General features: G+C 46.4%; 1 protein-coding gene across 1 annotated transcript in view; it reads right to left on the minus strand.

The window, feature by feature from the left end:
* The window catches only part of VSTM4 (V-set and transmembrane domain containing 4), a 102,658-nt gene that overhangs the window by 60,330 nt on the left and 18,050 nt on the right, over positions 1 to 24,278 (minus strand). Inside the window, exons 3-4 of the mRNA XM_003278169.3 lie at positions 11,214 to 11,282; positions 2,464 to 2,571 (exon numbers count right to left, since the gene is read on the minus strand). Coding sequence (XP_003278217.1) covers positions 2,464 to 2,571; positions 11,214 to 11,282 — 177 coding nt within the window. The remainder of the gene's footprint in view (positions 1 to 2,463; positions 2,572 to 11,213; positions 11,283 to 24,278) is intronic.

Here is a 24,278-nt window from a genome sequence, read left to right on the forward strand (position 1 = left end):
TCCTTTGGCAAGGTCAGCTCCCTGATAGCCAAGGTTTTCTTGAATAGAAACATGAGAGGCTTGGGAACCCAGCTTGGAAACTGCCTATGTGGCTTCCACACTCCAGCAGTTGAGAGACTGGGACTCAACTTCACCCTACCACTCCCCGGTTTCAGGGCCTTCTCAAGCTCCTCAGCTGTGCTGTCAGGTAAGAGCATTGTGGCTCTCATCCAGGGTCACATAAGCACATGGAGGGGCCACATGAGGTGCCTGGCCCACAGCGGGTGCTCAGACAATCAGACAATGCTCTGGACAGCTGCGGTTTGGGGAGGGCTTTCAGGCACTGTGCACAGGTGCACATGGGATCGTCTGAGGCCCACTCCAGTGGGGATGAGGCAGCTGGGATCCCCATTCTCTGAAGCCTCTCTGTGAGGCCTGGAGGAGGATGCCAGGTGCTCCCACATGTCCCAGTCTGCCCTTCTTGGCCCTGCTTTGTTTCCCTGATCCTGTCTAGGGCCTAGCAGGGCCTGCAGCCCATGCAGACTCTCAATCATGCCCCTGAGTCCAGGCAAAAGTGCCTTCAGAGCATACCCAGCTTGGAAACTGCCTATGTGGCTTCCACACTCCAACAGTTGGGAGTAAGGCAGGTGAGAAATAAACCCATTTGTCCACCATGTACTGAGCATCTGTCCTGAGCCAAATTCCAAGGAGAATGAATTGAACGTGTGGTCCCTGCTTCACACACTGTCCTCTTGAAGGGAGGCCCATGCCAAGGCACAAGTGCAATGTGCCACAAGCTCACAAGATTATTCAGGGGTTGAGAACAGGAAAAAAGCTGTGTTGCCACTGATGAGGGAGGTGGGTGTTGCAGGGGAAGGCCCTGGAGCTGGCTTTGAAGGACAGCACAGAGACATAGGCAGAGGCTGGTGGGAGAGCACAGGCTCCAGAGGAAGAACACCCATGCTACAGCCTCCGCCCCACTGCCAATTGCTGAGCATGCTGGAGTTCTCCACTGCCCTCTGGATCCCCGTCCACCTTTGTCCACCCTGCTCAGCCCTGGAGGCACCTTCCTGCTCCTGGCCCTCTGGCTTCTGGTGGGTGGCATCAAGGGCAACAGCAGCAGGAGATCCAAAGTGGGGAGGGGAGAGGGCCTGATGAGTGTACCATCCTGGCTCCCTCCCAGCTGCCTCCGGGGTTTGTCAGGAGCTGAGTCCCTCTCTGCAGACCCCTGATGGTGACACCTCTCCCAAAGCTGCAGCTACTGCATGGTGCATTCCAGGAACCTCCCCTCCCCTTGTCCCTTAAGGTCTAGGATGGAAACAGCATCCCATGGGTACTTGTCATTGGATGTGTCACCTCCCTCATTGTCCCTTAGCCTTGCCCAAACCCTTGCATTAATGCTGCACAGAGTCACTGTTGGAGTGGCCCCTCAAGCCGTGACCACTGAATCTAACATTTCCAAGCTCTATGACCTTGAGCTAATAGTGACAATTATTGTGTATAATTAGAGTCATATGTCAACATAAAAGCAGGACATTCGCTGGAGCCTGTGTTACAGGGTTTAGCATCTTTCTTTTGGTAACTTCGTCCTCACCACAAGCCTGAGACTGGTGCACTCCTGCCTCCTCCATGTCGCAGATGAGGAAGGCAGGCACAGAGGGAGGTTGTCAGCCTGTAAGTGGGGAAGCCACTGGAACTGGAGTTGGTCCAATTCCAGAGCTCGGCATTTACCCTGGTCATCCCTGGGAGCCAGTGTCCCCAGCTGTTTTGGAGATTCTGAAGCAGAATGCAGGGAGAGGCTCTCAAAGGAGACCTCCAACAGGAGCTGCTGGGCAAGTGAAATTGGGGCTCGGGGAGCAGCAGGAACTCTCAAGAACGCAGGCAGTGTTCATAGCTATGTGAGAGTCACGAGAACTACACTTTCCTGAGAAGGAAGGCAGAAGGCAGGAAGGGGCTGAGGGCAGAGTGCAGGGAAACAGGGACACCAAAGTGAAAGGAGATGGAAGGGAACTCTCAGACTGGTCAGGGAAAGAATGGGGGAGACTTCCCAAGTGCCACCTGCCTGCCAGTGAACGCTCATAAGAACATTCTACTGAGGGAAGAGGGTGTCAATCCTCTTTCATAAATGAGGAAACCCATGTTCAGAATGGCTCGGGAACTTGCCCCAAACCTCAGCCTCAAACTGCAGAGTCAAAATCAAACCCTAGGCACATCTGACGCCACAGACTCTTCAGGGAGATTGACAGCAGGAAGGGGCCTCAGAAACCGAGAAAGGGGAAATTCAGTGATGTCAATGATGGCCACAGTGTATTTTAGCAGAGTCCAAGGGAAACATAGCTTGCTCACTTTGCCTACAGTCACAGGTAAATAATCCCTGACTCACAATGCACTTTTCCACCAAGGTGGTACTTTGTCTAGCATCTTCCACCCATCTGTGGTCGGGGTGTGCTCCCATCCCAGACATGACCTTATCTGTTTTCTTACCTCTGGATTTCCTCTTGTTAAACACAGACTGCCAGACAATGACCAGCATGAAGAGAAGAATGCTGAGGATCCCCACGCAGCACACGAGGACAGCGTACACATAGAGATCTGAAAGGCAAGGATAGACACATGAGTCAGCCTCCCGAGGGCTGCAACAGGAGAAGTGCACTGGCAAGAGAACAATCAGAATTGGAATATTTGAAATCCCAATGCTACAGTCAACAGGGCAGTGTGGTATTGGTGCAAGGACAGACACAGATCAATGCAACAGAACAGAGAGCCCAGAAATAGACCCACACAGGCATGCTCAGTTGATTTTTGACAAAAGTGCAAAAGTAATTCAATGGCAGAAGGACAAGTTTCTTCAATCAATGGTGCTGGGTCAATGGGACTTCCACTGGCAGAAAATAAAACTAAAATAAACCTCACCTTTTATTCAAAAATTCACTCAAAATGAACCACAAACCTAAATGTAAAATGTAAGCTAGAAGACTTTAGAAAAAACCCACGAGAAAAATCTTTGTGATCTAAGAATAGACAGAGTTCTTAGACTTAACACAAAAGGCACCGTCTATATTAGTAAAACTTGATATACTATACTTGACTTTACCAAAATTAAAAACTTATGTTCTATAAACAACCATATGAAGAGGATGAAAAATCAAACAGATTGGGAGAAAATATTTGTAAACCACATATCCAACAAAGGACTACTATCCAGACTCTAAAGAACTCTAAAAACTCAACAGCAAAAAACACACAATCCTGTTAGAAAAATGAAAAAAAACATACGACATTTCACTAAAGGGAATGTACAGGTGGTAAACAATCCCGTAAGAAAATATTTGACTTCTATTGCTGTTAGAGAAATGCAAAATGCAACTACAGTAAAATATCCCTCATGCATTTCAGGGTGGCTAAAATAAAAAATAGTGACATCCCCAAATGCTGGCAAGGATACAGATAAACTGGGTCACTCAGACGTGGCTGGTGGGAATGTAAAGCAGCTCAGCCACTCTAGAATAGAGCTTGACAGTTTCTCAAAGGAGACACCTGTAACAACCATTCAACCCAGAAATTGCATTCCTTGCATTTGTCCTCAGAAAAATGGCAGCTTAAGTTCACACGGAAAACTGTACATGTATGTTGGGTAGCCAAAAACTGGAAACAGACCAGATATCCTTCAGCAAGTGAATAGTTAAACAAAGTGTGGTACATCCACATCACAGCATCCTCAGAAATAAAAAGAACAAACTATCGACACACACACCAACCTGGATGAATCTCCAGAGAAGTATGCTGAGTGAAAAAAAAAAAAATCCCAAAAGGTTACATTCTTGATATGACATTCTTCATCAATGTGACATTCTTCATCAATGTAACATTCTTGATATGACAAAATTATAGAAATAGAGAACAGATGAGTGGTTGCCAGAAGTTAAGAAGGGGGTGGTGGTGGGAGGAAAATGGGTTTGGCTACAAGGGCCACTTATAATGACAGAAATATTCTGTATCTTGACTGTATGGATGTTAATATCCTGTTTGTGATATTGTTTTATGGTTTTGCAAAATGCTATCATTGGGAGACATTAGGTAAAGGACACAAACTGGCACAAGGGATCTCTGTGTATGATTTTTTAGAAATTGAATTTTTCTTTCTTGCCCTGAGGCCCAGGCTGGAGCGCAGTGGCATGATCTTGGCTCACTGCAACCTTCTCCTCCCAGGTTCAAGCATTTTTCCAACCTCAGCCTCCTGAGTAGCTGGGGCTACAGGTCCACGCTGTCACACCCAGCTAATTTTTGTATTTTTGGTAGAGACAGGGTTTCACCATGTCGGCCAGGTTGGTCTTGAACTCCTGACCTCAGGTGATCCCCCCACCTCTGCCTCCCAAAGTGCTGGGATTACAGGCGTGAGCCACCGTGCCTGGCCAGAAACGGATGTTAATCTACAATAATTTCAAAATAAAAAGTTGTCTAAGTTTAACAGTTAAACCATGTTCACATACATACATCTCTTTTAGAGAAAAGGTCTCACTCCATCACCCAGGCTGGAGTGCAGTGATGCAATCACAGCTCACTGCAGCCTTGAACTCCTGGGCTCAGGAGACCTTTCTGCCTCAGCCTCCTGAGTAGCTAAAATTACAGGCATGAGACTCAGTGCCCAGCTACATATATTTACATTTCTTAAACTCTAATAATCAACTTTATCATTAATCTGATCAATACAATGCCAAGCTGCTCAGAAAGTGAAAAGGGAAGCCAAAAGCATTATTCTAACCATCTTTGAAGAAAAATGCCACAGGCATTTATTCGAACTTAGCAAAAATGTTTCTCTGTTGACTTAAATTTCTACAACCAACAGACATTTACTATCAGCCATGGTCAGTACTTTCCTGAGTCCAAGAAAGATAAAAATGCACACACAAAGGCTTTCTCTTCGAGAAATAGAGGACCACTTAGTAAGTGTAACAATAAGAACATGTGTCCAATACCAGGAACACTCAGAGGGACCCAGCCCAGCCTGGGGAGGCTGAGAGAAGCTTCCAAGAGGACTAGAGTTCTGCACCAAGTTGTATTTAAAATAACAAAAAATACAAAAATGTATAGAAAAAAAGCCATCGGCCATCCTGTCACCCTGAGGTAACTACTATTAATAAATATTTGGTATACTTTATGATGAATATGCATATATTTTAAAATTGAGATCATATATTTTCACATCTTTTTTCAATTTCTCTCATTTTCTCAAATTCTTTTCAAAAATGATTCAGAATCATTTTGAAAAATATGATAAAAGTTTATCATATTAATATATCAGCAATGATTTAACAATCTCTCACTATTGGCTACTCAAAGTGTTTCTACCTGTTCCCCATAATAAATAATTCTATGAAGAGCATTCATGAACTTAAACCTCAGTACAACTCTCACAATATGTTCTTAAGATGAAGTTCCTAGAAGTGGAATAGCTGAGTCAACAGAAAAGAACATTTGTAAAGCCCTTGGGGTGTGGAGAAGCAGTTAGTTAACTGCTTAAGCTGAAAAAGCAAGCCCACTGGGAGTAGCAGGTGACTGGCTCCCAGGGAGAGCCTGGAGAAGCAGGTCAGGCTTATGGTTAATAAGAGGGAAGGGGGCATGAAATGGAATCAGACATTCAGCTTCCTTTTGACTCTCCCCTCCCTGGCCTGGGCCCCAGGGAAGCCCAGCAGAACCTCTGCCCCTGGAGTCCATGAGATCTTCCTGCGTTCTTAAGGCGGTCAGCATTTTTGCCTAAGCTAGTTTGAATAGATTTCTGCTCCTGGCAATTTAGATGTCTGGACTAAAAATAAAATAAGTAGGAAGTGCCTTAGGGCAAGGTAGCAGGTGAAGGGTGTATCTGCACTAACATTTAAGGACAGAGGGGCAGGTGTGTGGAAGGGAGTCTCCTACAAAGGATCAGAGCTAGTCATGGATGCAGAGGAGGGCTGGGGCGAGAGTTCTGGAAGCCCAGAAGAAAGCACTGTAAGAAGGATGCCTTAATAGCATCAACTGCTGGAAAACATCCACTCGGTTTTGCTCCTAGGAAGCTACTGGGAAAGTCTTGGAGGAAAGCCCTGTCAGTAGGCTGGTGGGGGCAGAGTCAGGTTAGAGAGGTCCAGAAGCTGAGGGGATGTGAGAAGCTTGAGAAAGTTCTCACATATCTAAAAATCAAAACTGCATTTCTAGCAAATGCCTGTGTCTCTGATGTGTGGGCTCTGTAGATTAACAGGGTGGAGAACCCTGTGAGGGGTCAGAGTTAGGAGAGAGGCTGCAGCATCCATTTAAACAGTGTGAAACTCAGCAACAGGACTCTTGGATTCTGGACAAGACACTTCATGACAAACTCAGGGACAGAGCAAAGTTCACAGACCAGGATTTGTGGCAGGATCCCAGGGCACAGGATGGCCACAACCCAGCAAACCCACGGCCAGTCCTGCCTTTCCACATTAGTCAGCAAAATACTCCAGAACAGGATGGCAGAGCCCTTGCTGGCAGGAGAAGATGGTGAACAACACAGTCATGCTGCCAGGCCGACAGAACCTCAGGCAGGTGAACACACCATCTGTCTGGAAGAGACTATGCAAATGTGGTCTCCAGACCAAAAGGCAGGGAAACTTGCCTTTAGTCTTATTTATGGAGTGGAGAGAAAAATTGTCTTATAAAAGCTTCCATGCCCATGGAGCACAGCAGCTGATCCACAAGCTCACCTCCTCATCTGAGCTCTTTCCTTCACTTCAGGACAGCAGGAACCCAGGAGGGACAAGGTTGCAGGTAAGAACCGCAGTAGGCATCTCTCCCCAAGTGTCCCTAGCAGCATGCTGCAGACATCTGGGGCACACTCTGCCCAGGCAGGAGATGAAGGGCTTCAAAAGGCCCAAGCTACAGTTTCAGATCGCAGCTTCCTCAACGTGGCTCAAAGGGGGCTCCCCACAGGCAGCCAGGGCTACAGAATCAGAAAACATCTGGCGGCTCCGGAAGGCTCAGCTGGCCGCCAAACACACAGGCCTCCAGTTATGGACACCAGCCAGCGGGCACCTCCTGCCTGCGTGTGGCTCCCCACACACACAGGACCGGTCATGGCCACTCTCTGTTTTGTTCTTGAAGCTACAGATCTGTAAAAAGTGCTGCCTTGCAGGAGAAGAAAAGCTCAGAAAGACCACTTGAGTTCCCCTTGATTGAGCAGCAATCAGTATGCCTATGTTCGGATTTTTTTTTCCTTCTGTTACAAGCATTCCTTTTGTTGCATAAAGACAACCACCCTGCTGTGTCCACTCAAAACATGAAAACCCCCCTCCCTGGGTGTTCTCTGCAAACAACAGTTAAACTCTGAGCCATTGAAGCCAGGGTCACAAATTCCTACGACTGCAGAGTCACCTTCCTGCCATGTCAGCTAATGCAAAGCCCTGCCGCACTCAGCTCCAGGACACTGCTCTCAGGCTGGAATGCCCGCCCAGTGGTGCCAGATCTTCCAATTCATCCTTTACCTTTTTATGTAAAAATCTCTCTATAAAATGTTGGCTCAAAAGTTTTAAAACTCAGACTAGGCCAAATAATGCTTGTTGAAAGGTTGAAGCCAGACCTTTCAACAAAGGCTAGAGTTTAACAAAATATCTGCAATTAATCAAATCTGGAGTTCACTTTAAAAATACCACATATGGTCAGGCAGAGGTGGCTCACGCCTGTAATCCCAACACTTTGGGAGGCCGAGATGGGCCAATCACCTGAGGTCGGGAGTTTGAAACCAGCCTGGTCAACATGGTGAAACAAATTAGTACAAATTTTTGTACTAAAAATACAAAAATTAGCCAGTTGTGGTGGCACATGCCTATAATCCCAGCTACTTGGGAGGCTGAGGCAGGAGAACTGCTTGAACCCAGGAGGCGGAGGTTGCAATGAGGCAAAATCACGCCATTGCACTCCATCCTGGGCAACAAGAGCAAAACTCCATCAAAAAAAAAAGGAAAAGAAAAAGAAAAAAAAACACATATAGCTGCACACCCACAATAATTCTAAAAATCATGTTATATTCCCTTTCTCTGAAATCATTTACAGTTTTGTCTTTTGCCATTGAACTTCCAAAGGCATCACTGCCATTTTTAGACTCAACTGCAAGCTGCCATGTAGAAAATGCCCAGGCCTCCCTGAAGCAGATGGCAGGGCTAGCAGGCTGGAGCAGCTGCCCATGCAGAGAGAGGCCAAGACTGGGGTGCATAATGTCAGCGTGCCAGCTCCTGTCCTCCCAAACAGCCCCACCAAGCCAGGGCTAGGCAGATGGCACCTGTTGCCCAGCAACTCTGATCCCAGCAGGGGTATATTCAGTGCTCCTTTGAAAAAGAGTGACCCCAGTGCCCCTCAGCAGAGTCCAGGAACCCCGCTCTCCCCTGCTTTCTGAATCAAGAAAGTCAGCTTCAGTCTTGTACATTTCCAGGGCAAATGGAAAAGTCAGGAGATAGCAGTTTGAGACATAAGGCTGTGTACTTCTATTTTTTAATCCAGCCTGTAATACCATCTTGCTCAGGGTGAAATACCTGAGTGATAGCCCCAAAGGATTTTAACTCACTCCAGCATCTCACAAACAGGCCTGACAATCAATGCCTCTTTTGTGCAGTGGGCTCACAGCCAGGATGAACTAAGCCCCAGGAGGATGGATATCCATCCACAACCCCTACTGTAGCTCTCTCGTCCAGGAACAAAAGGGCAAAAGGCCTGGGATTGTGCGCCAGGGAGTTTCAACTGTACCTCTAACCTCGCCAAAGCTACGGCTGGGTTAAAAAAGCAAAGCACGGAGATGCTGCTGCTGCCGAAATCATAGGAAAAGATTGGTCTGTAAACAGCAGCTCTGAGGCAGGCACTACACATAGCGAGAATGCCAGTTCTCCTTTTGGATGAGGCCTGATTCTCCCTGTTGAGAAGAGAGCACATACTGGGCTACAGATTTCATGCAGAGAGTTAGGACGGGAGTAACCCTGACATTCTACAGCTGCACATGAATTATGAGATATTGTTAATTGCACAAAGGGTTTCAGAAATGCTGATTATGCTGTGGGGTATGTTGGGTCTAAATGCCACAATCTTTCCAAATATATGGTCTTGTTTTTGCACCATGGTATTTTCAAAGTATGGTCCTCAGACCACTTGCATAGGAATCACCTGTGGCCCTGAAAGTTCTTTGATCCCTTCCTAATGTTATAACCAGAACCTCAGGGGCTGGAGCCAGAAGTCTCCCTGGAAGATTCTGATGCATCTGATGATATATAGGGCTCCAGCTGTCACATCCCTAATGATCTACCCTTGCCACAGCCAGGCCCTCTCCATATCCCAACCCATTACAGTGCCTGGTCACAGGCCAGCTCCAGAGACATGGGGCAAACATCAATGGGGTTGCCTCAATTTTACTAAATAGTAATGAGAAAGGTAAACCTTGCCCTTACTACTGCTTCACTCTATGAGAAGTAAAGTCATTTTCATTTCTTTGCCAATGCCAATGAGTAGGCATTCTCTTAATGAGAGGCTGAGTGGGAGAAATGGGGATTATTTTACTAGGAGACAGTCATCAAATAAAGAAAAAGGCAACTATAAAAATGCAGAGAAACATCAGGAAATACAAAGAATCATTGGATTCTCATGAGTGCAATCTCATAAACAAAATATTTTGACTACAAAACTAAACAATTAATCCTAGAGGCCTGTGTAGGTGACACTTATGGTTTGCAAACGATGTTCACAATAAAAGTTACATTTTCCTAAGACAGAATGTGTTTCAGTCTACTGCTTTATAACTAGGTATTGGAAGGGATGAGCTTGAAAGCAAGTACTTGCCCCTAAGGATGGCCCTCCTTCTGCCAGACCATACAATGGGTTAACAAAGGGTGACGGTGAGGTCTCAAGACATATGCCTCTCCTTAGAGACTTTTGGCTAGATCATTCCTCATCAATAAATGTTGTACCATCACCAGACATAATCTTTACAAAGCTCCTGACCACCTTTGAACATTAATCAGCCTTTCACTGATCCAAAGCTCTGCCAGAGAACGCACAAAGTGCATTCTTTCATTGCTTATGGTCATAATCCTCACCCACTTTGTGATAATAATTTCTCTGAACTTTCCTTAATCCAAGACAGGGTTTTCCACCCTCAGCACTCTGGATATTTGGAGCCAAAATTCTTTGTCATGGGGACTATCCTGTGCATTGTAGGATTGGCATCATCCTTGGCCCCTATCACTAGATGCCAGGAGCACCCCCAAAAGCTGTGGCAACCAAAGATACATCCAGACATTGGCAACTGTCCCCTGGAGTAGTAAAAGTCACCCACGGTTGAGAACCCCTGCCCTAAGGCCCAAACCTGAAGGTGCATCAGAATTGCCTGGATGTCATGTTAAACCCCTGATTTCTTGGGCACCAACCCTAGAATTTCTGATTCTATAAGCTGGGGCAGGGCACAGCCATGTGCATTTGGAACAAGCTCCCAGGTGATGCATATGCTGCTGGTCTGCAATCACACTTTGGGAACCACTGTTCCAAGGCCATGGTTCTCAGCCTGGCTGCATGCTGCAATCATCTGGGGAGCTTTTAACAACTTCCAACTAAATCGGAATCTTTAGAGATGTGGTCCAGGCATTCATGTTCTTAACATTCCATGAGTGATTCTAGCATGGGTTGAAAATTACTTGGTTAAGGATTGCAAACTGATTCTAGAACCCCAAATTCCTTAAGCAACCTGAAATAAAATGTAGTCACAGTACAGGTACTTATCATTTTTATATCACTTGAAGATTTGTCCCTAATATCACCTGGGAGTAGGAATTCTGGAGCAAAACAAAACAAACAAAAATTATGTTGACTGGTGCTTTAACTTCCACTCTTTCAAAACTGTGGGCTGATACTGTCAGGGATTTCCATCTTACTTTGAGTAAGTTGAGACCAAGAAAACAACTTAAAAACTAAGAAGTTAGGGTCCTTTCTTGATATTCTATTTCCTTCCTATTGTCTAAAAGTGAGGCTGCATCTTATCGTGGGGTGGGGGGAGGGGGGAAGGATAACATTAGGAGATATACCTAATGTAAATGACGAGTTAATGGGTGCAGCACACCAACGTGGCACGTGTATATATATGTAACAAACCTGAACGTTGTGCACATGTACCCTAGAACTTAAAAGTATAATTTAAAAAAAAAGAAAAAGGAAAAGCAGCTACAGAGCAATAAAAAAAAGAAATATACAAGCTTTACCTTCAAAAAATGCCCAAGTCTCTTTCGTTTTCTCAAAGGATGACTCTTCAGAAGCTTTGAGGGAAATGACTGAAAGACAAAAAAGAAACAGCACAGTATGAAAAAATAATGCCACATGGTACACATGGCACTTACATTTATAAAGCAATTTCTACATTTGCAAAACCACATTTAGTTGTCAAAACTCACATGTTAGGGAGGAGTGCAAGGACTTTACCTAACAGTTGGGAAACCTGGGACACAGGAGAGGTGAAGTTAAGTTGTCCATGTTTAAAAGCCAGTAAATGGTGGCAAGCTCAGGATGCGGTTCAGTAAAAGCCCCACTTGCCCCATAGACTTGAAGAATAAGAAGTTCCCAGTGGGAAACCCAATAATTAATACACTATTTACTTTACCATTTTAGTGGGAGTCTTTCTAAAATGTAGTGTACTTGTCCTAGTATTCCTGGATAGAGGAATCTGCAGTCATCAGATGACTCAAGGTTAGTGCTCTGAGCACCATTCTCCATGCAAGACAGACCCACAGAGCCACAGGCATCTAATTGTGAGAACATTTTGCCTTCTTTTAGGTAATAGTAGATCACTGAATTCACTTTGCCTGCTTTCAACAGGCAGGGAAACAGAATTGAGTCACACTGTGTGAAACTTTGAACATCACATTAAAGGAGTCTGGACCCATAGAAAGGTTCCATGTACAGGGGTAACATCATCATAGGTAAAGATCTAGAAAATAGACTGATGAAAAATGTAAAATATCAGGGAATGAGATTATTGTTCAATAGAACCTTCTGAAGTTATTTAAATGTTCTATATCTGCACTGTCCAATACAGCAGCCACTGGACACATGTGGCTACTGAATACTTTAAATGAAGCCAGTCTTACCAAATAACTGAATTTTTACTTTTATTTAAGTTTAATTAATTTACACAGCTACATGTGCTCAGGGGTTACCACAACAAAGAGCTCTAGACAAGAGAATCTAGGACCAGAATTAAATGGAGATAGAATCAATACAAGAGACAAGAAATATGGCAAAGATGGCCTAGAACTTAAATTCAATTTACTGCCTCTCCCACAAACTTTTGTATTATTATTGTCATGATCTCAATTCTGAATTTTCCTTCCTTTTGTCTCTCTGGGCCTTGCACTGGACATTTCCTATTGATATAGCTTCCAAATCATTAATTTTCTCTTCATCTGTATTTAACCTTCTGTACAACACTTCTATTAAGTTCTTAATTGCATTTATTATTTTTATTCAGTTCTATATTGTTTAATTCTTTTGTAGATACCTCAGTTCTCTAATGAATTTCTCTAGCTTGTCATCTAATTCTGTAACCATATCAATCATATTATTTTAATGTCCATGCCTGATAAACTTTCATATTTGCACTTCCCACAGACTCCTTTCTGTTATCTGTTTTTGCTTTAGATCTTGTCTGTTGGAATGCCTGATAACTTTTTTCTAATTGAATGCCAGACATTGTATACAGAAAATCATGGTGGCTGTAGACAAAATTTTGGTTCCCTGATAGGAAGTTAGAGTAGGGGGATGGTCACTTTAATCCAATCAGGGTTTGAACTGTTGAGAGGCTTTCAGTTTTTATAGAATCTGGTCTATTTCTGATTTGCCCCTACTCAGGGTTCATTCGGTCCTTCAGGGTTCCCCAGTAAAAATCCTGAGGTATTTACCACAACCTCCCAATTTTTGTCTCACTGTTAGAACTGCCAAAAACTAACTCACCTCCTATACATCCTGGTTGTCACTTTCTGTCAACTAGCACTGCTTAAGTATGAGTGAGTTTCTTAGAGTTAAGAATTGCCAAAAACTCACTCACCTCCTAAACATCCTGGTTGTCACTTTCTCCATAGCTTCTCTCAACTAGCACTGCTTAAATATGAGTGAGTTTCTTAGAGTTAAATGTCTCCAGCAATTGGGCTCACTTTGCTGCTTTTCTCTGTAATCTAACTACCTATCTAGTCCTTCAGAGAACAATTAAGATAGTTGGATATATATGCACATATATAACTATGTAATTATATAATACAAATATATTTATGAAATGTAGATATGTGGATCAGAAAGCAGAACAATTTCCTAATTGTTCTCAGGAGGAGGGCTTTGCTCTGCTGAGAGGTTGCCTTGATCATAGAACTCCTTTGCCATTAGAACTTAAATTATTTAAAAAGTGGTGGCTATATCTTCTACCTCTGTATTCCTATCACTGGGCACATTGCCTGGCAGCTGATAGGTGCTTGGTAAAATATATGAATTATCTATTTCTTTCTGACTTCCTCCCAAAGGAAGCAACCTGGACCTCCAGGAAGGAGCTCTTAGTGAATATCTGACCTTGCATGTGATCTAAGATACATCAGACAATTTGTCCATCACACCCAACCTCCTCGACCTGCTCAATACCCATAGCCCCCGTAATCTACCGACTGCCACATTCCCCCTTCAAGCACTTAAAATAAGAAACAGAGTGCATGTGGTTATTGTGAGCCCTGAGATTGAAAGAGCCAGTGGATTTTGTGGGTGGCCATGTTGGAAAACAAGTGAGCAGAATGGAGCAGAGGCTAGAACCTGCATAGCAGAGGGAAGATGAGAGACCAAAGCTTCATGGCACTCTGGGCCCCACAAGGCCTGGCATGTTGTATTTACTCTCCTTGCATTCCATGAACTTTGCACCCTTAGACTGTGCCCACTTCTCTCCTGAAAAAGCTTGGCTGGGTTTCCATGGCTTTGGCTAATCAAGCCTAGATAAGGATAAGAAGGTCCTGATGAAGACAACACGGAGATGAACAATACACATATATGTCCAAGGAACTTGGTTTCCAGGAGGCCAAGGATGCCCATCATGGTCTGGACCCTAACCACCCCACATGTGGTCCATGGGCCAGCAACGTCGGTGTCACCTGGGAGCTCCTCAGAAATGCAAAAAGCAGGCCCCATGCCAGATCTACTGAATCAGAATCTGTTTTCAAGCCCAGATCCCCTGGGTGAAATGTGTGCCTTTTAAAATTTGGCACACACATGCTCACAGGATTGAAAGACTCAGTTGCCACTTGCTAGTTTTATGTCCTTGGATAAGTCACTTAATTTTCCTATGCCTTATTTTACCCATTTGTAAAATGGGGATGATGAGAAATGCCCATGTCAGAGTAGATGCAGGGGTTAAAGGGGTTCATGTGTGTGAAGTGCTCAGAACAGTGCCTGAGACCTACTAAGCCCATATTCATACTAGCTGTCTAAGTACAGGGACTTTCACCTGTTTTATTCACTGCTCTAACCTCCACCCCCGCCAACCTCAGAATGGCCCTTTTTTGTCAGTCCTTTGCCTCAGGGGGTGACTCTTCAATTGTCCAAGTGGCCAACAAGGAAATGTTCTCTGTCCTTGTGTCTAAATCTCTACAGCTTGAACTAGCTGCTGCCATTCTAACCAACAGGTGCCTTCGGGTCATTTTTTATGCAACTTTCAAGGTCAGAAATTGTGGGTCCTTGATTTAATCCAATTACAGTTCCCTTTCCCTTATTTAAGATAGAAAGCAACAAGCTCTCCCTAATCTATTTATGGACACATGTGTTGAAAGAGCTAACAAACTGGGATTCTAAACTAACCCTATGCAAGGAATCACTGGATGCTCCTTATTCCCCCACAGTGCAGATATTTCACAGGATGGTGCAGCAACTTTGGCATCTGATGATTAGAAACACCAGTCCTAATCTTACTTGTTCCTACAAGAAAGAAAAATTTTTACACGGGCCCTGCCAGAGCTTTGGGAATTCTCCCAAGGTTCTCCCATAAGTATCTTGTTGCAGCTGCTAATCCTGTGCTATCTCAAAGTGAATTTGATATATTGTCAAGCCAGGGGTCTGAGTCCACAGATTATAAGGAAACAGAGCTGTGGGATGCAGCCAGGCCAACAGCAAGGGCTGTGTAGTGGACAATCAGCAGGTCTCCTGACTCCACAAACACGCTGCCCTCCTCAGCACAGCTGTGAGCAGCTAATATAAATTCACCTTGGTTAACCTTCAAGTGCGGAGTGGAAGAGGCCCCAGCAGGGTAGATGGGCTTGAAGAGGATGGAATGCTTTGAGAGAAAATTTTGCAAGACTAAGGAACAAGTGGCAAATGTTCCAACCACAGATTACTAATGTTGCTCAAAGACTTGTGGAAATAAAATGCAAATCTCCTGATGGAAGAGCATTTTTGTAACAGTTTCCAATGAGTTCAGCGATCAGAAGGCTGGAGCCTTAAGCAAGAGTCAATCAGTCTATCCCATTCTGCCGTACTGGGCTCACCTTGGGATCCAGCTGGACTTCCAGACAATTGGAAAGAAGACGACAACAGCCTCTTGTACCAATTTGCTGACTCTTCCTACGCACCAGCTCAAAGGAATGGAGGTCCTGCCCTCCTGACAGCTGCTCGTGATTAAAGGAGTGCCTAGCCTAATCCCCCAAAGAGGAAAGCAAGCGCATGACAGTCAGCTGGTGAGCCAGACAGTGGTCCTATAGGGTCCTGATGGTGGACTCTGCTGCTCTGTGCTCAGGTTTTCATGATAGTGAGGAGATATGGGACTTCCATCCCTTCCCAGGAAGGAGCAGGACTGGAATGATGCTGCCCCTGTCTGCCCTCTCATCTGCATTCACCACCTCCCTCACCCCTGGTGGACAAGGAGAAGCTCCTGATCCAGGTGGGCTTCTGACCACAGCTCCCCTCTGGGTGATAGGAATGTGGTAAAGAACTTCTTCCAAGTAGACTCTGTCCTGCCCCGTGCTCTGAGACTGGTCTCCCAGCAAATAGCTGGCATGGGGGCAAATGCTGTGGGGCCCCTTGGGACAGTCTCATCACCCCAGCTGCTGGGAGTGACACCAGCCCTGCCTCTCACGGAGCCCCGCCTGTGACCACTCCTGCACACACTCCTCTCCCATCCATCCTGTGTCCAGGGAGACCATGACAAGGGCAGTGCAAGGACCCTGACCTCCTCCTCCCACAGTGCACAGGCCTGTAGTCCCCATGCTGGAGTGGGGGATGGGGAGAGGGGAATAGGCAGGACAACTGTTCAGGGAAGCAGAAGGAAGCCCAATTTGATCTCAGTGCCAAGCCACCTATCTCAGTACAGCTGTATCGGAACTAAAGTGGGTTTTTATGTCTGTCTGATGGTTCAGGTCTCACAGTGGAGGGAGGGGTGATGAGTGCTCAGAAGCTAAATTGTCAGCTGACCTACTGACTGCTTTGTCATTGCCTTGGGACCCTAGCATCCAATGGGCAGAGCCCATGAGAGTTTCCGGGGAGGCAGCAGCCCAGATGACAGAGCTACAGGCCACTCTGGGGCCTCCCCTGGAGCACAGAATAGGATGAAATCTAATAAGGGACAAGTTGTGAAATCCATCACGTCACTGCCCCTCTGTTGAAGAAAGTGGCCGCAGGATCAAACAGTCTGGAAGAATGAAGCCCAGAGGTACTGAGACAAACCGATTCTATCAACTGCATGTCTAGAGGAAGCAGGCTGGAAAGAAAGAGCCTCAGTCAAGTCCCCTTTGATGGGACCTGGGGGGAAACCATCACTCAGAGAGGTGTGAAAACCGAGAGCCCTAATTCCTGCCTTGGAAAGAACGCCCTGCCAACTTCCCTCGGGAGGGCATGTTTCACAGGTGAGTTCACACCAAGACCCTGTGACAATGCCCTCTGGGTGCCAAGGGGCCTCTGGTTCTTTCGGGGTCCCCCATTCACCAAGGACGCTGACATGCTTTGTCTAGACTGATCTCACTCACGGACGGAAGCGATGGCCAAAAATTCCAAGAGGTCCTGGGAAGGCTCCATTTCTCCTGAAATTCTCTCCCACTGGTGCCCCTAATACCTTTAACGAAGAATCTTACAATTAACAAAGCTTAAATTGCAATTCTAGGCTATATCCAAAGTCAGGTGCACATTTCTGATACAGAAAGCCTTCCAGAAAGCAGGATTCCATGGAGAGGAAAGTGGTGGGGCCCTGGCGGGCCAAGAGGAAGAAGGAGGCAGCAGGCAGCAGGAGCCAGGATGCAGGGAAGGCGGGCAGCTGGGCTCAGGAGACATGCCTTCCCTTTCCGGGCCTACCCTGGCCAGGCTAGCTGAAGCCTTCTCCCAGACTCTACAGATATTAATCTTAGCAGGTGCTGCCTTCATTAGAGCTCTAAAGCCATATTTTTAAACTTTACTGTGTAGAAGAATCAACTGGGCTCTTATTAAAATGAAGACTCCCAGGCATTGCCCCTGAGTTTCTGAGAGGGTTTGGGACTCTGCCTGACGAGGGAGTTCACCTCTCAGGAAATTCTGAGGCTCCAGGCCCGAGGACCCTACTTGGAGAGTCTCTGTCATGTGCACTCCTAGAAGAAAGATGGGAACTGAGTACAAGGAGATGTGGGAGAGGAGAGTCCTGCTGTGAGAAACCAGGCCCTGGGCCTCAGTGTCCTCACCAACCCAGGAGAGGGTTTAGAACTCAAAACTAAACCAATGACTCTTCTATTTAATCCAGGGAAAACAAGAGTAATAAGGATAAGGAGTGACCCTGCCACAGAAGTGTTATCTACAAAGTGATATGGGAGTGCTGGGAAGGGAAGAGCATGGTCCCTTTGAATAATACGGAAAGGGGGAAGGGGTGTGCTGGGTAGAGGAGGGCGTGGTCCCTGGCTAGGGCTCCACCTCCACGGACCTAGGTGAGGACAGGCATTTCCTGCCCAAATGTTGCATTTCCTGCCCAAATGTTGCATTTCCCAAGACCACTCTGGCCTGCCACGCCCCCATCCTGGGCCTATAAAAAGTTGAGAACCTAGCAAGGCAGAGACAGACGCAGTCAGACATCGGGAGGAGCACGTCACCGGAAGAAGATGCAAGCGGCTGGGTAGTCCAGAGAACATGCCGGCAGAAGAGCACACAGACAGGCACTGGTATGCAGGCAGGACATCTACCAGTGGGACCAGGCACCAGGCGGAGTTTGGCCGAGGCAGTCAGAAGAGAGCTGGGGCCACAGAGCAGCCCAACTCCGAAGGAAAACCGTCTCCCTTCTGCCTCCACCACTGACTGGGAGCTACTTGCACTCAATAAAACTTGGAGAATAAAATATTCTCCAAGCGCACATGTGATCTGATTCTTCCAGTACACCAAGGCACGAACCCCGGATACAGAAAGCCCTCTGTCCTTGAGACAAGGTGGAGGGTCTGATTGAGCTACGAGCAGCCTATAGTCGGCAAAATAAGAGAGCACCCCATAACACATGCCCACTGGGGCTTCAGGAGCTATAAACATTCACCCCTGGACACTGCCGTGGGGTCGGAGCCCCACAGCTCCTGCCCATCTGTATGCTTCCCTAAAGGTTTGAGCAGCGGGGCACCAAAGAAGCCAGCCACACCCCTATCGCATGCACTGGTAGGGGGGACAAGGGAACTTTTCCCGTTTCAAAAGGACCCTGAAAGAGCACCTTTAAATAGCATGTCTCAATGTAGAAAATGATGTGCAGAACACAGCTTTCAAGAAACAATGATTTTTAAAAGAGCAGAACATATGTAAGGATGGATATGTCTTCCAAGGGGTCAACTGCCTGTCTTGGAAACTGGAGACAATTTGAATTGAAGCCTTCCTCCAGTGGTGATCTAATGTTTCACACCCTTCCTCTCTCTATGGAATGTGTGGCTTTAAAATCCATCACTGTGCACCAGATCATGCCTTATTCTATCTTGTTCATTATCTGTGTCTGTTTTCTTCACTTTCTAGAATCCTTCTTGGCCCATAGTTCAAGTCATAGTTACTCTTTTTTTTTTTTTTTTTTTTGAGATGGAGTCTCGCTCTGTCGCCCAGGCTGGAGTGCAGTGGCACCATCTAGGTTCGCTGCAAGCTCCTCTTCCCGGGTTCACACTGTCCTCCTGCCTCAGCCTCCCAAATAGCTGGGACTACAGGTGCCCGCCATAACGCCTGGCTAATTTTTTGTATTTTTAGTAGAGACGGGGTTTCACCGTGTTAGCCAGGATGGTCTGATCTCCTGACCTCACGATCTGCCCACCTCGGCCTCGCAAAGTGCTGGGATTACAGGCATGAGCCACCGCGCCCGGCCGTCATAGTTACTCTTAATGAATGAATGAAATGAATGTGATACGGTGGGGTAAGTCCACCTTACCAGGACTATGACATCGTTACTTTCCGGAAGGCTAGGAGAGGGGCCAGGGTCAGGGGGTCCCACCCTGCCCAACAACAGTCCTTCCCCTGGAGCCTCAGAAGCAGTGGGGTGCACCAGCACACCTGGCTGCAGAGGCTAACTTCTCCACAAAGTTCTGGCCTTGGAGTTGCAGGCTTTGTGTCTGTCATGATTTATTTTATGGCCTCTGGGAGTTTAGTTTCCTACAGAATGGAAGCAGAAAGTCCAAAGATGATTCCTAACCAGAAGGTGATTCTTCTTAAACAGAAGATGATTCTTAAGTTCCCTCAAGTTGAAAGGAAGTGGCAGAAGTTAAGAAGCCTGATCCCTGGCAAGTAGGCCTTGCTAATTTGCACCAGGACAGAGTAAGTACCACCCTGCTCCAGGTCCCTCAGGCAGCATCTTACACAGGTTAATAGGAGAGGAAAATGTAAAGGGGCTGGAAGAGGATGGTGATGTAAAGTATGCAGAAGAAAAGATCCTTAAGCAAAACAAAGATGAGCCAACACCTTTGTCCCAAATTCAAATTCAATGTATTCAGTTCACTCTCCCTTCTTATTCAACGATGGATGGGATGGTTCCCAAGGAAACAGCTCGTAAAATGTAGCTGTGTCCTTACTGTTTATAACTGGATCAACATTCTCAGGGGCAGGGGGTGGGAGGCGTGCAACTGCAGCCCCAGGGAGACACAGAGAACTTCTCTGTTCCTTCTGTCAGGTGCTGGCCTATTGCTTCCTTTCTCCCTTGCCTCTCCAAGACTTAGGTCAAAGGCAGTCTCCCCTGGGGCTCGAAAAAAGCCATATATGTCAGTAGGACCTCTGCGTGACCTGCAGGCAGCAGCCGATGAGAAACAATGAAACTCCAGCTTTGTCTAGTGTATGCCGCCCTTTCCTACCACATTCAGTCCAAGACAAATTCCAGCAAACCAAGCAAAAGGGCAAACAAAAAAAATGAAATAGACTTCCCATGGCAAGGCGGTCAGAAAAGAAGTCCACATTCTGAAAGTGAAGGAGCTACAGAGCACAAAGGCTATCTTTATGTTCTCAATGAGAAGCTAGGAAATACTGAAACCTAGGGCTTGGTTACTGGTCCTTTACACACACAAGTCCAGGATAGGGCTATATATCTACTTGCTACTACCTTCCACTCCTAGTTGCCATTTTCTCTGCCGTGTCTCCAGAGAAAAAGAGTTTGGATCACTCATTCACTCCTCCGTCTAAAAAGTCATCATTGGGCCCCTTCTGTGCACATGCACCACATAACATGTGAGGGTGTATTTCAGAAGGCCCTGGCAGGGTCCTTGGTACCAAGGTCCCTGGCCAGGTCCATCCTTCCAACCATCTCTCTTGTTGCTGCCCACCCCGTCCCCCACCAACTGCAAACATGCATCTAAGTCCATTGAGTTACTTTTGCATGCCTCTCTGGCCTCTTGCAACACTTTTGAGCAGGCTGTCGTCTCTACTGAAACAGCACAGCCCACGGCTGTCTGCTGAAGCTCTCCTGTGCCCCAAGCGAAGTCCCACATCCTTCATGTGACCTTCTCCCATGGTCCAGCAATGTGTCCTCATCTCCCTTACTCCCATGTCAGCCTCACCCCCTTGTCTGGCCCTTGTACACTCTTTCTGTTTGCTACCTCCATAATGTCTATTAAATCTATAGCCATATCTACACCATGGCTTCTCCCCTACGTTATGAGGCTGGGGCCCCAGGAGGTCAGGCATCAAGCATCTCCATCTGTACCTCTCTTTGGGCAAGGCACAGTGATGACAGGCTCATAAACTGGGGCTTCATGCATGTTTGTGAGATTAAGTTTTTAATCTAAACTCTTCCAAGACCATGGCAGTTGGAATGAGGGTAGGTACGATGAAGAATTGTTTAAAGTGGTGTTTAAATTACACTCTGTTTGTCAGTTTGATCCCTTTGAGTGTCTGGACCTGTTGACACTTTAAACACCATGATGTGTGTTTGCTTAATTAAGCAGAAGCCCTAAATGTTTAGTAAATCTCATTCCTAATTATCTGTTCCATGTCTCCCGAAAAAAAGGAATTATTTCGTTAATTTCTTCCACTAAAACTTGAAGTATCAGTTCCCTGTGCTAGTAACTTCAGATCTAATCATTAAATTTCCTCTCACATTTTGGGGTTAAACAGTCATATGAGAAATCATATTATAATTTCATCTTTGCCCCCAAATGCTTTTAGGGTGACAAACAGTTTTTTCCATTTGCTTTGTCCACTCTCCACATTTAAGCCTTACTTACATAATGTTAAGTCAAATAACAATTTGGCTTGTTAAAATACACTATTTGGGTTTAGAGTGAATTACGATTAAACTGCAGGAGACATCCCTTGCAAATTGCTTCTATTATTAGCATTTTCACTGCTGATAAAGACCACTCCATCCAAAAGCAGGAAGATTTATTTTGGCTCAGAAGGTTAGACTGCTTCTAAATCTGTGGGTTGTAGGATTGGGTTGAAAAGCCATTGAAGACCGTGTGTGTGTGTGTGTGTGTGTGTGTGTGTGTGTGTGTGTGTGTGTGTGTTGAGACGGAGTTTTGCTCTTGTTGCCCAGGCTGGAGTGCAATGGCACGATCTCGGCTCACTGCAACTTCTGCCTCCCAGGTCCAAGTGATTCTCCTGCCTCAGCCTCCTGAGTAGCTGGGATTACAGTCGCCCGCCACCATGCCTGGCTAATTTTTATATTTTTAGTAGAGACGGGGTTTCACCATGTTAGCCAGGCTGGTCTTGAACTCCTGACCTCGTGATCCACCCACCTCAACCTCCCAAAGTTCTGGGATTACAGGCATGAGCCACCACGCCCAGCTGAACATCATGTTTTTTGAGGTCTTGGGGATCAAAGCTGTGGCCTCCCTAAGAGCAGGAGCCTCTTAGGGAGGCTAATGACTACATCACTCCTGTGAACACCAGCAGCACACGCTCCCTGGGGTTAAGGCCCATTAAGTGCACTCAGGCTATGGCCCTGCAAATCTGTCTCAATGCTTTCCACGGGAACCTTAGGACACGTGGCACTCAGGGCTACAGCTGGGGCCCATATTTCACCAGGAGCCCCTTGGACACTTATGCTTCATCTTGGAATCTCTCCAGGCAGCACCTGAAGAAGCAAGCAAGCTTAAGGGTTCGCCTTGCCCCATGCCCACCGGGGGCCTCCTCCTGCTGAGCAAGTCTACAGAATCTGTGCTTCTGGAGGCACCAAGCCAGATCCGTCCCCTAGGGAGAAAAGCCTAAAGGTGATGGGATGTCAAGCACAATGGAGGAGGCACAAAGGTGGGGAGATTCCCAAAGCTTGGGGAGCAAAGAAAGGTAAAAAAAAAAAGGACAGAACACAAACCTCAATGTCTTAGACTTGGGGGCAAAGGGTCAAGGGTACATAGAGGGGCAATCAGGCCCTAGACATGCGAGAAACAGGAAGACAGCAGCTGAAGTTATCAAGGGCAGGTCTGAGGCTCAGCACGTGGCCTGGCAGCACTGAGCGTGCAGGACAGACATGGGCAGACACAGTCTGTGCAACACAGGGCAAAGCAAAGTGCTTTTCTCCAGGAAGTATCATTATTTGAAAAGATATTTACCATAACTAGCTATATATTATCTTTCACTTACATGAGACATTTTGGCCCCCTAAAATATGAAATTGTCATCTAATTTCAAAGGTGACCTTGGAGTTTACCCTGAAGAGGACAAGAACAAGTTGTCTGCATCTCAATACTTACCAAAAATTGTGACTCAACTACTTCAGCATTAACTGGTCTTTGTTTGTTTGCATGTGTTCTTGTTTTTGTTTTGTTCTCTGGCCTAAGGGCATCGAGAACCAAGAGCATTTGGGAATCCCAACACTAGGCTATGATGCCTACCAGGTATGAAACAAGTTCCAATTCCGTATGCCCTGGACACTGTCAATGTCAATAAGCCACCCCTTGGAGAGAGGGAGATATGGCTGAGCAGTGCACCTCCCTGTTGAAATCATCCCAACCCCCCTGCTCATGCTCCCTCAATTCTCATCCCATTTTCCTTGTGCCACCCCCTTCAGCCTTGCTATGCCCCCACAGTGCTGGGCACACAGCCCTCAGGCCTTGGCCTTCCTCACCAGCCTTGGGGCTGGGCAGGGCATTATTGTGCACTCCACTTCATCACGTCTCACCTGCAGTAAGGCTACATCTGCATCTGGCCTGCTCGTGATGAATGAGTGAAAAGCTGCTACACATATTTACGGAGTTAGACCCCTGGGTGTCATCCCAAAGCTCTCTCCATCATTCCCATCCAGTCAATCAGTAAAGACTTCACATCTGACCTCTTAATGTCTCCCCATTCCTACTGCCAAAGTTAGTCCTCCATCATTTCAAGCTTGTGCAACTACAAAAGACCCCACTTCCTCCTCCTCCTCTAATCTGATTCCCCCCAGATCCATGCACCAGGGAGCCAACATTCAAGAGGCTTAGAATGCTTCATAAGCTTCCAGGCCTAATGCAGAGTCCCCAAAGCCCTGGCATGAGCCGCAGTGCCTGTCCCTCTGGACATCCATGCTGCCCTCACATAAACCACCAAGGTCATCTCCAACATTGCCCTCTCCCTCAGTTCTTAAGGGACCCTCCAGTGTGTTCCCACAGTGCCCTGTGTGCATCCTGTCCCCTTCACTCACACTGCAAAACCCCATGTGTTTGTGTGTCTGCCACCCCTATAGGCAGATCCACCCATGTGTTTCTGGGTCTCCATTATTGCAACAGCCTGGCACGCAGTAGGTGTTTGATAACATGCACACTCAGTGAAGGGATAAATGAATCCACCTAGCGCTGGTGGACATCATCAATACTATTTTCTGGTGCTATTTCTTCACTGAGCCGAGCAAACCTTCCTCGACAGAATGGATCCTGTCTCTGAAGGCG

The sequence above is a fragment of the Nomascus leucogenys genome, chromosome 18 (assembly GCF_006542625.1).
Source record: "Nomascus leucogenys isolate Asia chromosome 18, Asia_NLE_v1, whole genome shotgun sequence".
Lineage (NCBI taxonomy): Eukaryota > Metazoa > Chordata > Mammalia > Primates > Hylobatidae > Nomascus > Nomascus leucogenys.